This window comes from Scyliorhinus canicula, chromosome 21 (genome assembly GCF_902713615.1).
Source record: "Scyliorhinus canicula chromosome 21, sScyCan1.1, whole genome shotgun sequence".
NCBI lineage: Eukaryota > Metazoa > Chordata > Chondrichthyes > Carcharhiniformes > Scyliorhinidae > Scyliorhinus > Scyliorhinus canicula.
The window spans coordinates 68,853,134-68,870,757 of record NC_052166.1 but is presented as its reverse complement, the minus strand read 5'-3'; the positions used below and the strand labels follow the sequence as shown (position 1 = coordinate 68,870,757).

The window sequence follows — 17,624 nt, the reverse complement described above, 5'->3', positions numbered from 1 at the left end:
ACGGAGCTCCCCGCTCCCTCTGCACGGAGCTCCCCGCTCCCTCTGCACGGAGCTCCCCGCTCCCTCTGCACGGAGCTCCCCGCTCCCTCTGCACGGAGCTCCCCGCTCCCTCTGCACGGAGCTCCCCGCTCCCTCTGCACGGAGCTCCCCGATCCCCCTGCACGGAGCTCCCCGATCCCCCTGCACGGAGCTCCCCGATCCCCCTGCACGGAGCTCCCCGCTCCCCCTGCACGGAGCTCCCCGATCCCTCTGCACGGAGCTCCCCGATCCCTCTGCACGGAGCTCCCCGCTCCCTCTGCACGGAGCTCCCCGCTCCCCCTGCACGGAGCTCCCCGCTCCCCCTGCACGGAGCTCCCCGCTCCCTCTGCACGGAGCTCCCCGCTCCCTCTGCACGGAGCTCCCCGCTCCCTCTGCACGGAGCTCCCCGCTCCCTCTGCACGGAGCTCCCCGCTCCCTCTGCACGGAGCTCCCCGCTCCCTCTGCACGGAGCTCCCCGCTCCCTCTGCACGGAGCTCCCCGCTCCCTCTGCACGGAGCTCCCCGCTCCCTCTGCACGGAGCTCCCCGCTCCCTCTGCACGGAGCTCCCCGCTCCCTCTGCACGGAGCTCCCCGCTCCCCCTGCACGGAGCTCCCCGCTCCCTCTGCACGGAGCTCCCCGCTCCCTCTGCACGGAGCTCCCCGCTCCCTCTGCACGGAGCTCCCCGCTCCCTCTGCACGGAGCTCCCCGCTCCCCCTGCACGGAGCTCCCCGATCCCTCTGCACGGAGCTCCCCGCTCCCTCTGCACGGAGCTCCCCGCTCCCTCTGCACGGAGCTCCCCGCTCCCTCTGCACGGAGCTCCCCGCTCCCTCTGCACGGAGCTCCCCGCTCCCTCTGCACGGAGCTACCCGCTCCCTCTGCACGGAGCTCCCCGATCCCTCTGCACGGAGCATCCCAAAGTCTCTCCCCGTTTAGATAATTTGCCTTCCCATTTTTCTGATCAAAGTGAATGACCTCACACTTGTCCACGTTAAACTCCATCTGCCACATTTGACCCACTCTCCTAACCGATCTGTATCCATTTGTAAGGTTCTTATTTCCTCATTGTAACTTACTGTCCCACCTATTTTAGTGTCATCTGCAAATTAGGCCATAGGACCTTCTATTCCTGTATCCAAGTTCTTAATATATATTGGGGCCCAAGGACCGAACCCTGTGGCACCCCACTAGTTACATCTTGCCAACCAGAAAAAGACCCATTTATCCCGACTTTCTGTCAATTAGCCAATCTTCTATCCAAGCTAATAAATAGCCCATAATCCCATGTGATCAAACCTTATGTATTAAGCTTGTGTGGCACCTTATCAAATCATAGAATCCCGACAGTGCAGAAGGAGGCCATTCAGCCCATCAAGTCTGCACCAGCCATCTGAAAGAGTACTCTACCCAAGCTCACTCCCCCGCCCTATCCCAATAACCCCAGAACCTAACTTGCACATCTGTGTAAGATGACCTCCCATCTGAAATGCCTTCTGGAAGTCCAGATATATTACATCTGCAGCATCTCCATCATCCACCAGATATATTACATCTGCAGCATCTCCATCATCCACCAGATATATTACATCTGCAGCATCTCCATCATCCACCAGGTATATTACATCTGCAGCATCTCCATCATCCGCCAGATATATTACATCTGCAGCATCTCCATCATCCACCAGATATATTACATCTGCAGCATCTCCATCATCCACCAGGTATATTACATCTGCAGCATCTCCATCATCCACTTTGCTTGTCACACCTTCGAAGAACTCTAGCAAAATTAGTCAAACATGATTTACCCTTCATAAAGCCATGCTGACTGATGGATTAGGTTTTGATTTTCCAAATGTCCTGTTATTACTCCTTAATAATGGATTCAAACAATTTCCCAACTAACCTGCTAACCTATAGTTTCATATTTTCTGCCTCCCTCCCTTTTTGAATAAGGGCATTACATTAGCATTCCAAACCACTGGAACCTTTTCCGCATCCATGGAATTTTGAAATATTACAATGAATGGATTCCCTATCAACACTGCCACTTTCTTCAAGGCCCTAGGTTATAGGTCATCAGGCCCTAGGGACATCTGCCTTCAATCCCAATAGTTTGTTTAGTTCTTTTTCCCCAATTGATTATTGTTCTAAGTTCCTCCCTTTCTACTACCTCTGCATTATCTGTTGCTTTTGGAATGGTACTAGTGTCCTCTACCATGAAAACTGAGGCAAAGTACTGATGTGGCATCTCCGCCATTTCTGTGTTCCCACAATTTTTTTTCCCCAATTAAGGGGCAATTAAGCGTTGATTAATCCACCTAGCTTGCACATTTTTGGGTTGGGGGGGACGAAACCCATGCAGACACAGGGGACAATGTTCGAACTTCACACAGACAGTGACCCAGAGCCGGGATCGAACCTGGGACCTCGGCGCCATGAGGCCACCGTGCTGCCCCTTATTCCCCACAATTAACTCCCCGGTCATATCCTCCAAGGACCAACATTCACTTTAGCTACTCTCTTCCTTTTTATCTACTTGGAGAAGCTGTTGCTATCCTATTTGATACTTTGCGCTAGAGTTCTGTCAAAATTTACCATTGCTCTTTTCATGACTTTTTTTTAGTAACCCTTTGTTGATCTTTAAAAGTTTCCCAATCTTCCAGCCTGCCACTTGCCTTTGCAATATGGTAGGTCTTCATTTTTGTCTTCGTATCTTTAACTTCCTTGCTTAGCCATGGATGATTTTTCTTCCTTTACAATATTTTAGTTAGGAGGGATTTAATATCTCCTTAAAAAACTGCCACTGCTCACCGACTGTCCTCCCTTTAGTCTCCCTGCCCAATAGGGCCAAATCTATCCTCACGCCTGTGTAATTACATTTGTTCAATTCCAGAATGGGAGTGTGGGCCTCCAGTTTCTCACCCTCAAACTGAATTTTGAATTCTATCATGCTATGATCACTTTTCCCTTGAGAATCCATAACTATGAGGTCATTAATTAATCCCTCCTCACATGATACAATATCAAATCCAGAATAGCCTGCTGGGTTCCAGAATATCTAGCTCCAATGTCTCATACATTCAATGAACTCCCCTTGAGGCTACCCTTGCCAAGTTGATTAATCCAGTCTATACATATATTAAAATCACCCATGATTATTGTGTACTTTCTTACAAGCCCCCCTGAGTATTTCATGGTTTATACTGTGCCCCACTGCAGAACTAGTGTTTGGGGACCTATAGATTACTCCCACCAGGGACTCCTTTCTCTTGGTATTTCTTATTTCTTCACAGACTGATTCCATGTGTTGATCTCAGTCTCTCACAACAGCACTGATCCCTTCTTTTACTAGCAAAGCTACACCACCTCCACCTTCAGGATTCTCGATCCTAGTCATAGAGAACAGTGTCAATGCCCCTAACTATACTATCCCCAATTACAACTGCATTTCTTTTCTCTCCCCCCACTTGAATGGCTCCCTGTTCCAGTGCTGTGGTCAGTTTGCTCATCTCCCTGCAGTCCCCACTCTTGACCACACAGGAGTGAGAATTTGGACAAGGGCCAAGGCTCCTGCATCCCTACTGGACCCCTCTCCCTACCTCAATCACAGTCACACCCGCCTGTCCCTGACCACTGGCCACATTCAACATAGTTAATCTAAGGGGTGTGACTGCCTCCTGAAACAGTGTCCAGATAATTCTCCCTTTTCCTGATGTGTCACAGAGACCAAATCTCAGAATCAAGCTCATCAACTCTGAGCCAAAGACCAACCAACTTTGCTACAGACAGGCTCACCGGGAACCACAAACCATCTCCCACATCATGCAGGATCATGATCTCCCACATCATGCAGGATCATGATCTCCCACATCATGCAGGATCATGATCTCCCACATCATGCAGGATCATGATCTCCCACATCATGCAGGATCATGATCTCCCACATCATGCAGGATCATGATCTCCCACATCATGCAGGATCATGATCTCCCACATCATGCAGGATCATGATCTCCCACATCATGCAGGATCATGATCTCCCACATCATGCAGGATCATGATCTCCCACATCATGCAGGATCATGATCTCCCACATCATGCAGGATCATGATCTCCCACATCATGCAGGATCATGATCTCCCACATCATGCAGGAACGACACATCACCTGACCCTGCATCATTATTTCATTGAATTAGTTTTTCTTTTCTTAATTTCCAACTGGTTTTTAGTTTTTTAATCCACAAAATATTTCTCCTTTTTACCATTAATCTGAAAGCAATTTAGAATAGGTTATGCAAATTAACAGACACTTGCCAACCAATGAATTTATTGTTTCCCTGTGACATTACTACTGGACATTTTTCATACTCCACTCCTTGCCCGGTGTCCCTCCCAGGTCCGCCTGTCTCCATTCCCTGCCCAAGTCAAGGTGTCCCTCCCAGGTACCCCTGTCTCCACTCCCTGCCCGAGTAGAGGTGTCCCTCCCAGGTACCCCTGTCTCCACTCCTCCATTTTGCCCAAGCTCCAGCTGCACTCGGTGACAACACTGAAGGAGCCCAAGAGAAGGCCCCTAATTCCAGGCTATTTATACTGGATTAAACCAGCTGTCTCATTAACTGGTTTCAGCTGGGACCCTGTAAATTCCTGTTTTAAAGCTGCAACTAATCTTTACCCAGTGAAAAGAGCAAATTTTAGTTAATTGCTAAATTAAGGATCAAACTAGACTTTTGATTGAAATTAGCCCTAAAATTCAGTTATTCCTTGAGACTCTGTTGAGAGCCAGCCTCCCATCCATTGACTCTGTCTACACCTCCCACTCACCTCCTGGGGAAAGTAGGCAGCATAATCAAAGATCTCTCCCACCCGGCTTACTCACTCTTCCAACTTCTTCCATCAGGCAGAAGATACAAAAGTCTGAGAACTCGCACAGACTCAAAAACAGCTTCTTCCCCGCTGTTACCAGACTCCTGAATGACCCTCTTTGGACTGAACTGATCTCCCCACTCATCTTCTCTACTGAGTAGTACGACACTCCGTATGCTTCACCTGATGCTTGTGTCTATGTATTTACCTTGTGTATTTCTCCTATGTCCTATATATTTTCACATATGGAACAATCTGCCTTGAATGTAGGCAGAACGATACTTTTCACAGCGTTGTCACAATAAATCTAACTCCTCCCTATTTCACCAAACTCCAGCTGCACTCTGAAGCAACAAAGCAGCACTCGGTACAGACCCTGCCCGGGCATGGGGGTCCATTGTCTGAATTGCTCCCTCCACCCCAGGCCGACCTGAAGATCACGATTGACATGGTCAGATTCTTCATCCTGGTCTGATCTGCAGAAGTGGCTCTCGCCCTCCTCATACTGTAAACCTCTGCGACCCTTCACTCTGACGTGCACTGCCTGGCAGCCATGGAACAGATCGGACTGTTCGGTGAAGATTCCAGCTCCCTCACACTGTCACTCAGTAACCCCTCTCCCCCAGCACCCTGTGTTACTGACTGTATCTCTACTGATGTTAATCCAGCTCCCTCACACTGTCACTCAGTAACCCCTCTCCCCCAGCTCCCTGTGTTACTGACTGTATCTCTACTGATGTTAATCCAGCTCCCTCTCACTGTCACTCAGTAACCCCTCTCCCCCAGCTCCCTGTGTTACTGACTGTGTCTGTACTGATGTTAAGCCAGCTCTCTCACACTGTCACTCAGTAACCCCTCTCCCCCAACACCCTGTGTTACTGACTGTATCTCTACTGATTTTAATCCAGCTCCCTCACGCTGTCATTCAGTAACCCCTCTCCCCCAGCTCCCTCACACTGTCACTCAGTAACCCCTCTCCCCAGCACCCTGTGTTACTGACTGTATCTCTATTGATGTTAATCCAGCTCCCTCACACTGTCACTCAGTAACTCCTCTCCCCCAGCACCTGTGTTACTGACTGTACCTCTATTGATGTTAATCCAGCTCCCTCACACTGTCACTCAGTAACCCCTCTCCCCCAGCACCACTGTGTTACTGACTGTATCTCTATTGATGTTAATCCAGCTCCCTCACACTGTCACTCAGTAACCCCTCTCCCCCAGCACCACTGTGTTACTGACTGTATCTCTATTGATGTTAATCCAGCTCCCTCACACTGTCACTCAGTAACCCCTCTCCCCCAGCTCCCTCACACTGTCACTCAGTAACTCCTCTCCCCCAGCTCCCTCACACTGTCACTCAGTAACCCCTCTCCCCCAGCTCCCTCACACTGTCACTCAGTAACCCCTCTCCCCCAGCACCCTGTGTTACTGACTGTATCTCTACTGATGTTAATCCAGTTCCCTCACACTGTCACTCAGTAACCCCTCTCCCCCAGCTCCCTGTGTTACTGACTGTACCTCTATTGACGTTAATCCAGCTCCCTCACACTGTCACTCAGTAACCCCTCTCCCCCCAGCACCCTGTGTTACTGACTGTACCTCTATTGATGTTAATCCAGCTCCCTCACACTGTCACTCAGTAACCCCTCTCCCCCAGCTCCCTCACACTGTCACTCAGTAACCCCTCTCCCCCAGCTCCCTGTGTTACTGACTGTATCTCTACTGATGTTAATCCAGCTCCCTCACACTGTCACTCAGTAACCCCTCTCCCCCCAGCACCCTGTGTTACTGACTGTACCTCTATTGATGTTAATCCAGCTCCCTCACACTGTCACTCAGTAACCCCTCTCCCCCAGCACCCTGTGTTACTGACTGTACCTCTATTGATGTTAATCCAGCTCCCTCACACTGTCACTCAGTAACCCCTCTCCCCCAGCTCCCTCACGCTGTCACTCAGTAACCCCTCTTCCCCTAGCTCCCTCTGTCACTCAGTAACCCCTCTCCCCCAGCTCCCTCACACTGTCACTCAGTAACTCCTCTTCCCCAGCACCCTCACACTGTCACTCAGTAACCCCTCTCCCCCAGCACCCTGTGTTACTGACTGATGTTGGTGCAGTAACTGGGGGTTGAGCGTGTGGTGGGGTAGATGGATAGTAATATTGGGGAGTAGATGACAATTGGGGGTTACTCTGCTGTATCTATTACATAATAATGTATGGGGCCATTACACACTTCCAGACTCATGGGGCTAAATCTTCCTATCTCATGGTGTCAGGCCTGGAGGTAACATGAAAAATAGGGGTTGCCATGTCAGGACAGCTCCCGAACACATCCACTGCCAAAGACCTTTCCCAGGATAGGCTATAAATGGGATTGGCTGCCAGGTCTACATTTGGTGTGGCCCCAATTAGGAATGTTTGTGCAGCCTCAGGATGAAGACCTCCCTGTGGGAGTTGGGGGCTTTGTTACCCAACGACCAGGCCATGAGCAGGAAAGGCCGCCTCATGGCCCCAAGTGATTCCTCCTTTTGGCGTTTTCCTCTTTCCTGAGGGGATTACTGACTTTGTCCTCATCCTATTTTATTTGGGTCCGCGCCCCCAAAGTGCATCGCCATGTGCTTGGTGTTGCTCCAGCCTGCTTGAGCCTTGCTCTTCTCATCCAGTGAAGCTGTTGAAGGCCAAGAACTGCTGACCCTCTGGGCCTGCAGCATGAGGAACCCACCCACCATCCTTGATTGGTCACCTCCACACTCGCTGTCCGGTTAGACAGTGGCCCCCCCAGAAGATTGCGCCATATGTCTTGCTGACATCAAGTATGAACTCAGGACCCCCACCCCCTCTTTGTCCTGTGGGAAAATCTAGCCAGTGGTTTCATTGTTTTTAGTCCCACTTGTCAACACTTGCTGTTTTGTTGTCAGTTGTGCAGTTACATATTGTCCCCCATTAGGTGTCTCTGTTGAGTGAGATTCTCCACTCATTGACCATGATCTTCCTCTGGAGACTGGGCTGGATTCTCTGCCCAGGAGAATCCCGAGGCGCCAATCCCCGTGACCAGCTGATTTATCTTGGATACCAATGCTCCTGGCTGTTGCTCTGCACCACGGTTTCGACAATGGGCTATGGGTGATTACACCAACTGGTGACCGTCAATCTCACTCGCCCTTCACCGTTACAGGTGCAGAATATGACTCAGTCTATAGAAGTCCTGGACCGACGGACCCAGCGAGACCTGCAATATGTGGAGAAAATGGAAACACAAATGAGAGGCCTGGAATCAAAATTCAAACAGGTGGAGGAGAGTCACAAAGCTCATCTCTCCCGACAGTTTCAGGTATGAGCACGATGATGGTTTCAGTCTGCTTGGCGGGGGGGGGGGGGTGGTCTGCGGGACGGAGAAATGTTTGTCAGCCGTGTGTACTCATTGAGTAATTTGGCACCTTACAATGTCGTAGGCTTTGTCACAGTGAGATCCCATTTAGTCGATTGGCCAAAGCAGCAAACAGCCATGAACATCTCTGCTTACAATCAAAAGAACACAAACAGTCAGCCCATCAAACCCCTCCCCCCACATTTGCTGCACACAAACTCGGTCACATCGAACACCTTCCCCTCCCTGTCCCACCGACTTCGGAATCTCTCTGCTCCCCCCCCCCCCCCCCCCCCCCCCCCCGTGTAATCAGACTAATTGAAATCTTACAATCTCTGACTCCTCCTCAGCAGGTTCCTTTCTGAGGTCCCGAAATTAACTTTTGCGGAGGCTGATCCACTTTCGCTGCCCCCTGTGAGCAACTTGTGTTCACCAAGTTTGAAAATCATTGGCTACAAATGCTTCAAGCTCAGGAGGAGGCCATTGAGCACATTGGGCTTGTCCAAGCTGTTTGTAAAGGAGAGAAAAACGGCAGAGATATTGAATAATAACTCTGTGTTTAACAAGGAGACCAATGCGCTGGACATGACATTGAAAGAAAAGATTTTTTTTAAAGTAAAAGATTTTTTAAGATAGCAAGTGGGGAGGTAATTAACAAACTAACCAAACTTGGGTTGGATAAAACCCCTGTGGCCCAGTTGGATCACATCCATGTAAATGAAAAGACATTTGGCAGGGGCTAACAGAGGGATTAGTACAGAAATATAATAGATCAGAATAGGGAAATGCACCAGAGAATAGGTGGACAGTTAGTGGGATTTCTGTATTGAAAGGGTAGACACAGCAAACCAGGTGACTAAGCTAAATGAGTTTAATGTCACAGGTAATGGGTTCCTTACTGAAGCTAAAATGGAAAAACATCTCGAAATGGAATTATAACGATGAGTCACCAGAATGGTTTTCAAAAGTAATGTCATGCTTCACCACCCTTATTGAATTACATCGAAACACAGAAAATAGGAGCAGGTGGAGGCCATTCTGCCCTTCCAGCCTGCTCCGCTATTCATAATGATCATGGTTGATCATCCAACTCAATAGCCTAATCCTTTGATCCCTTTGCCCTGATTTCTATATCTAACTGCTTCTTTGAATTATTTGAAGAGTTTGCAAAGCATAGATAAAGGTAATGTAGCAGATGTAACAAATTTGAATTTTCAAAGGGGCTTCGACATACAGACACATTAAAATGGTCAGAGCGTCAGAGGCCGGTAACAGAATTAAGAACAAAGAAAAGTACAGCACAGGAACAGGCCCTCCAAGCCCGTGCCGACCATGCTGCCCGTCTAAACTAAAATCTTCTACACTTCCTGGGTCCGTATCCTTCTATTCCCATCCTATTCATATATTTGTCAAGATGCCCCTTCAATGTCACTATCGTCCCTGCTTCCACCACCTCCTCCGGCAGCGAGTTCCAGGCATCCACTACCCTCTGGGTAAAAACTTGCCTCCTACATCTCCTCTAAACCTTGCCCCTCACACCTTAAACCTATGCCCCCTAGTAATTGACCCCTCTACCCTGGGGAAAAGCCTCTGACTATCCACTCTGTCTATGCCCCTCATAATTTTGTAGACCTCTATCAGGTCACCCCTCAACCTCCGTTGTTCCAGTGAGAACAAACCGAGTTTATTCAATCTCTCCTCATAGCTAATGCCCTCCATACCAGGCAACATCCTGGTAAATCTCTTCGGCACCCTCTCTAAAGCCTCCACATCCTTCTGGTCGTGTGGCGACCAGAATTGAACACTATACTCCAAGTGTGGCCTAACTAAGGTTCTATACAGCTGCAACATGACTTGCCAATTTTTATACTCAATGCCCCGGCCAATGAAGGCAAGCATGCCGTATGCCTTCTTGACTACCTTCTCCACCTGTGTTGCCCCTTTCAGTGACCTGTGGACCTGTACACCTAGATCTCTCTGACTGTCAATACTCTTGAGGGTTCTACCATTCACTGTATGGAATGGACAGGAATCTGGCTGCAAACTGTTGGGATTAAAGGTAGTTACGTTGAGTGGCAGTTGGTGGGAAGTGGTATTCCCCAGGGATCGATCCCAGGACCCATAGACGGGAACACATTGGACTCCGGAACTGGAAGCTGTAACATTCACAGCTGACATTAAATGAGAGAGTGTAGTTATTACTGAGGAAGACACTAATAAAACAGAATGTAGCTGACAAATAAGCTTCATTATCGGCAAGTGTGAGATGGTACATTTATTCTTTTCTCAGAGTCACAAAGCCAATGCGTAGAGTGGACAGACAAGCCCTTAATCTATCTCTTTGCTTGCTCCAAAAAAACATTTCAAATTCACATTGAATCCAATTCATGGTCCCCACAAAAGAGATATTCTAGATCCAAGCTGACAAGAACCGGCATTTCACCTGGCCTTGGGTTTGATCCTAGCCAAAAGGCCGAGAAGCAAAAAATAAGGAGGCAACGGAAATGCTGAGTCTAAAACATAGAATCACAGAGGCCCTTTGGCCCATCAATAAGGAGGTCCTGTATTCCTTGGAAGTGCAGAGTCTAAATGGGGTAAAGGGTCAGAGAGATCCGGGAGTAGAGATACACAATCACTAAATTTACCCACACAAGTTTATAAAGTCATAAAAACAAACAAACACTGGGATTGATTTCCAGAGGGATGGAACTGAAAAGCAGAGAAGTTAAAATAAACGTTTGTAGAACCTTTGTTAGACCTCACTTGCAGCACAGTGTACAGCTCTGGTCTCCGATTATACAAACTATATAGAGGCAGCGGAGAAGATCCAAAATTCGTTTACACGGACAGTCCCCAAAACTGAGGAGCTACAACTGTCAATCAAGACTGTAGTCTGGGATTCTTTTCTCTGAGAAAGAGAAGGTTAAAAGATAACTTTAAAAGTTAGAAAGGTTTCAATTGGGTAGATTTAAAGATGTTTCCACTTGTTGTGGAGACAGCAACTCTGAGCTGTAAATAAAAGTTAGTGGTTAATAAATCCAGTCGGAGGGCAGCACGGTGGCGCAGTGGTTAGCACTGCTGCCTCACGGCGCCGAGGTCCCAGGTTCAATCCCAGCTCTGGGTCACTGTCTGTGTTGAGTTTGCACATTCTCCCCGTGTTTGTGTGGGTTTCGCCCCCACAACCCAAAGATGTGCAAGCTGGGTGGATTGACCATGCTAAATTGCCCCTTAATTGGAAAAAATGAATTGGGTACACTAAATTTTTTTAAATAAATAAATAAATCCAGTCGCTAATTCAAGAGGAATAATTGTCTTTACCAGAGAATGGCGAGAACGTGGAGCTGAAGGGAGTCCGTGTTAGGATGTGCTGGGAAGTTGTGATAAAACGATGGTCATGTCATCTGTAGCATAAATACCAGCACGGACCATTTGGGCCAAATGGCCTGTTTCTCAAAGACCATAAGATACAGGAGCAGAAGTTGGCCATTCGGCTAAACGAGTCTGCTCCGTCATTCAATGGGAGCATGGCTGATCTGATAATCCTCAAATCCACTTTACCATCTTATTCCCGTAACCCTCGATTCCTTTACTGATTAAAAATCTGTCTGTCTCAGCCTTGACCATATTTAACGACCCAGCCTCTACAGCTCTCTGCGGTAAAGAATTCCACAGATTCACTCCCCTCTGAGAGAAGATATTCCTCCTCATCTTCTGCTTTAAATGGGCGACTCCCTCACTCTGAGATTCTGCCCTCTGCTCCCAGACTCTCCCACAAAGGGAAACAACCTCTCAGCATCGACCCTGTCAAACCCCCTGAGAATCCTCAATAAGGTCACCTCTCTATCGTCTAAACTGTAATGAGCACAGGCCCAACCTACTCAACCTCTCCTCATAAGAGAATCCCTCCCTACCCGGGATCAGCCTCGTGAACCTTCTCTGGGTGGCCTCCAATGCCTAGATAAGGAGACCAAAACTCTTCACAGTATTCCAGGTCTAACTAGTGCCTTGGATAGTTTTAGCAAGATGTCCCTACTCTTTCTGAAATTACGCCACATTCCATTGGCCTTCCCACTTTCCCGCTGAACTTGCGTGCTATTTTTGTGATTTATGCTCAAGGACTCCCAAACCCCTCTGTGCTGCAGCTTTCTGTTGTCTTCATTTAAATAATATTCAGCTCCTTTATTCTTCCTACCACAGTGCAGAACTTCACATTTTCTTACATTATATTCTATCTGTCAGAGTTTTGCCCAACTCACCTAACCTGTCTACATCTCTCTGTAGACTCTCTCTGCCATCCCCACCACATGCCTTCTCCACCTATTTTGTGTCATCTGCAAATTTGGCAATATTGCATTCACTTCCCTCGTCCAACTCATTAATATAGGCATGGACAGGGTGGACAGCTGTTCCCCTCAGTTGAAGGGTCGGTTACGAGGGGGACACAAGTTCAAAATTAGGGGTGGGAGGTTTAAGGGGGGTTTTGAGGAAAAACATTTTTACCCAGAGGGTGGTGGCGGTCTGGGATGCACTGCCTGGGAGGGGGGGTAGAGGCGGGCTGCCTCACATCCTTTAAAAAGGGACCTGGATGAGCCCTTGGCAACGTCTGAACATTCGAGGCTATGGGCCAAGTGCTGGGAAGTGGGATTCGGTGGGCAGGCCAGGGCCTTTCATGCGTTGGTGCAGACTCAATGGGCCGAAGGGCCTCTTCTGCAATGTAGTATTTTGTGATTATGTGAATATAGTAAATTTTGGTAACCGAGCCCGGATCTCTGTGGCACTCCACTTGTGACAGCTTGCCACCCTGAAAATGCCCTCTTATCCCAACTCCCTGTCTTCTATCAGATAGCCAATCCTCTATCCATGCGAATATACTACCCCTCACACCATGGGCTCTTATTAAGTAGACTTTTGTGCAATACCTAATTGAATGCTTTTTGGAAATCGAAGTATATTACATCCACTGGTTCCCCTTCATCTATCCTGCTTGTTACCACCACAAAAAATGTTAATAAATTTGTCAGACATGATTTTCCCTTCATGAAGCCATGCTGACTCTGCTCGATAATATGCACTATTAAATGCTCTGCTATTGCATCCTTTATAATGGACTCGGACATTTTCTCAATGACCGAAGCTAAGCTAACTGGCCTTTGGTTTCCTTTTTTCTGCCTTTCTCCCTTATCGAATAAAGGTGTTACATAGACCGTTTTCCAATCCTCTGGGACTTTTCCAGAATTTCAGGATTCGCGGAAGATTACTACCAGTGCACCCAATAGCTCTGTAACTACTTCCTTTAATGTCCTGGGATGCAAACCGTCAGGTCCAGGGACTTACCGGCCTTTAGTCCCATCAGTTTTCCGAGTATCCTGCTCGAGTGAAAATGATGGTTAATACACTACCTGCTGTAGTATCAGATTGTAGCTTCATTGCCAAAGGTTTTCTATCACTCTCTGTGCAACCTGCCCATGTCCTTGTTGAGAGAGAGCAAAGGAATGTTCACCTCGCACGTGGCCTGACCCTTCCCTGTCGCCCTTTTAACATCTGACTGTTTGGCATGCAGGTGCATCCCAGAACAAATTGATCTCTGTGTCCCCCACCGTCTGAGATCTCCCTGTCCCACCCAACCAGCCACTCCCCTGCTACCCAAATCGATTGGGGTCAGAATGGAGTGCTCGTGGCTTGGTCCCAATAGTGATCCTTCTGGGTCAATTCGATATTACTGTTTATTAGATTCCATGATGGGAATGACGACTGATTGAAAAATGCATCTAGGCCAAATTTCCCAGCAAAATAAACAGCTCAACAGGAAAATCACTCACCACCTGAAATTATCACTCACTCATTTCTCATCAAACTCAACACAAATCCATCTGAAATGTCAGCTAAAGCTTGGGAGGCAGTATTTCTGCAATAAACTGCCTTTCTCACTCTGCTCTGCAAATTATCTTCACAGTTCCATTTAGCCACGTTCAGTTCAATTTTATATCAGACCATTTTTTAAAGCATGATTATGATTTGAATTAAATGTGCAGGTTTTTCAGATATATCTCCAGAGAGTCAGTGTGTGTGGGACGCATACCCCAGTGAGAGTCAGTGTGTGTGGGACCCGTACCCCAGTGAGAGTCAGTGTGTGTGGGACCCGTACCCCAGTGCGAGTCAGTGTGTGTGGGACCCGTACCCCAGTGAGAGTCAGTGTGTGTGGGACCCATACCCCAGTGAGAGTCAGTGTGTGTGGGACCCGTACCCCAGTGAGAGTCAGTGTGTGTGGGACCCGTACCCCAGTGAGAGTCAGTGTGTGTGGGACCCGTACCCCAGTGAGAGTCAGTGTGTGTGGGGCCCGTACCCCAGTGAGAGTCAGTGTGTGTGGGACCCGTACCCCAGTGAGAGTCAGTGTGTGTGGGACCCGTACCCCAGTGAGAGTCAGTGTGTGTGGGACCCGTACCCCAGTGAGAGTCAGTGTGTGGGACCCGTACCCCAGTGAGAGTCAGTGTGTGTGGGACCCGTACCCCAGAGAGAGTCAGTGTGTGTGGGAGCCGTACCCCAGTGAGAGTCAGTGTGTGTGGGAGCCGTACCCCAGTGAGAGTCAGTGTGTGTGGGACCCGTACCCCAGTGAGAGTCAGTGTGTGTGGAACCTGTACCCCAGTGAGAGTCAGTGTGTGTGGAACCTGTACCCCAGTGAGAGTCAGTGTGTGTGGAACCCGTACCCCAGTGAGAGTCAGTGTGTGTGGGACCCCTACCCCAGTGAGAGTCAGTGTGTGTGGGACCCGTACCCCAGTGAGAGTCAGTGTGTGTGGGACCCGTACCCCAATGAGTCAGTGTTTGTGGGACCCCTATCCCAGTGAGTGTGGAACCTGTACCCCAGGGGGAGTTGGTGCCTTTAGGATAGCTGCTAGTGTGGAGATATTTTGCTTCATAACTTGCTATAAGCTGGACAAATTTGGAAACAATTTTCCTTGCAATATTGTGGAGAGTGCAGTCACTCAATATGTAAGGAACACATGAGAGGGAAAAGGGAAGATGGTGTGTGTATATATGAGATTGTGTGGGGAGACAGGAGTGTGTGTGAAAGCATGAGAGCATGCAAGTGTGTCTGGCGAGTTTTATGTATGTGTAGCGAGTGTGCAAGTGTGTGTCTGGTGAGCGTGCAAGTGCGTGTGAGTGTGGAAGGGGGCGAGTGTGAGAGGTTTTACACTGGATTCTTGTGTTAATGGGGTTTGGGAGTGGGGAGGTTGTAGGAACTCTGCTACAGTATCGCTCTTACCTTTTTTTGTTTGCAGGGCTAAGTTTAAGAAAGTTTTTTTGAAAAGCGGCATTGATTGAACGAAGATACAAGTCCAATTCTTTGTAACCGTGGACTTGGCCACCTGACCTTGCACTATTATATAGTTTAATAAAAACTCAACAAAAAAAAAAATCACCTGACAATTTCTTTAATCCATGTCGAGCTAACTTGTTAATCTTTGCTGTGATTCTCCTGCATGTTAAATCGTTTAACCATCAATAGTTTTAAACAGACTTAAAATTTATATATAAATATATCAAAAAATTGTTGATGCATCTCTGCTGAATGTCCATTTGTTAAGTGATTGAACGCATGTTAACCCAATCGCATTCTAAAAAATAAAAAAAAAAAATAAAGGTTTTTTTTCCCAAATTATTTTGGTGTAGTGTTCAGTCTCTGCTCCTCCGGACAAGAAAGCACGGGGGACTCAGTGCCTGTGGAGCCTGTACCCCAGAGAGAATCAATTCAGGGAGTCCCTTCTACGCACACAGATTTAAACACAATCCACACTGATATTCTAGTGCAATGCTGAGGGAGCCCAGCACTTTAGGGGGTGCAGACTTTCAAACGTTAAGTTAAACCGAAGCTCGTTAGCCCTCTCAGGACAGCATCAAAGATCCCACAGCCACTATTTGAAGGCAGGCAGGGAGGTTTGCCCTCGTGTCCTAACCTCAGCCAACATCATTGAAACAACACATTATCGGGTTATTAGCCGTTTGTGGGAGCTGGCTGTGAACAAATTGACTGCCTAGTTTCCTACAACAGTGACTGACTGCACTTCTACATTGGCTATTAAACGGTGTCAGGCCACCCTGAGCTTGTGAAGGAAGTGGGAATTATTTTTACGATAGCTTTAGACAGGGGTCGCGGGGAGCTGTTGGGGTTTTTAATTTTCCACACTTGCGACTGAATAGAGCTTATTTTACCCATTGCAGGCCCTAAAATCGAGAATGGATGAGCTGTTGCCTTTAATCCCCGTGTTGGAGCAGTATAAAGCTGACGCCAAGTTGGTGTTGCAGTTTAAGGCGGAAGCGGCGAATCTGACGGCTGTACTGGCCGAGCTGCAGGAGGAGATCGGAGCGTACGACTATGAAGAGCTCCTGGCCAGAGTCTCCAATCTTGAGGACAGGCTTCGGGCCTGCATGCAAAAATTAGGTAGGCCCCAAATCGCGCGTCTTAAACAGTTTACGCGGAATTGGCTCCCCTAAGGGGGGGGGGGGGGGGGTGCTGAATCGCGGATCAGAGGCAGTGACAGTGGGGGTTCTGAGGGTCTCTGTTTGCTCCACCCGCATACAAGTGGGGGCGGCAAGAAGGCAACCCCTGAAATTCAGCCTTTCCCTACTCCCCCTGCCCTTCCTGCCTCTCCAGAAACACTGTTTGCTCCCTACCTGTCTGAGTGGCTGGGATTCCAGTGTCCTCCCTCCCTGCCCTGCCCTGGGTGGACACACACACAGGGTGATTGCTGGTAGGTTGTTTGACAACAAGGCCATGGCCAAACCCCTACTCCCAATCAAACTCAGCCTTTCACATGGTGTGTTGCCGGCGGGGTAGTGATCAGGTGCACGGGGCACTAACAGCTTTCTTTTATGTCCCTTTCACTGATTAGGAGCCATCTCCCCAAAACATCTACCTGGGGTTCAGATCAATGAGCTCCACACTGACCAGGACTCCCCCACACACAGGCAGAACGTGACGTTAAGTAGGAGGCCCCTAGTGGGGTGCAGGGTTCTTTCACTCCCATACCAGCTGGGATCTAGGGGAGAAGCACAGGCAGTCGGCCATGAAGGGCATCACAGTGAGACCATTGCAGTGGTGTCTGTGTCTTTCTGACTAGGATACTCAACAGGTACAGCAAGGGGGGGAGAGTCCCGGGGCACTCACCTGTCAGGTGAGCCAGCACACCCAACAGTGGATAGGCTCCAGTTAGAGCCTCCTGTCTGATTGCACATTCCAACGAGGGGGTTGGTTCCAGCCGCGATGAGCTAAGTTTCTAACGGGTTCCACAGCAAGAGTGGTAAACAGAATCCACTTGAATCTCTCCATCGGTATTTGAATAGGCCAGGAGGTCTGACCCCCGGGGCCACATCTCAG

At 48.6% G+C, this 17,624-nt stretch overlaps 1 protein-coding gene across 1 annotated transcript in view; it reads left to right on the top strand.

Moving 5' to 3' along the window:
* The window catches only part of olfm1b (olfactomedin 1b), a 39,848-nt gene that overhangs the window by 10,879 nt on the left and 11,345 nt on the right, over window positions 1-17,624 (top strand). Inside the window, exons 3-4 of the mRNA XM_038781631.1 lie at window positions 8,060-8,215; window positions 16,469-16,688. Coding sequence (XP_038637559.1) covers window positions 8,060-8,215; window positions 16,469-16,688 — 376 coding nt within the window. The remainder of the gene's footprint in view (window positions 1-8,059; window positions 8,216-16,468; window positions 16,689-17,624) is intronic.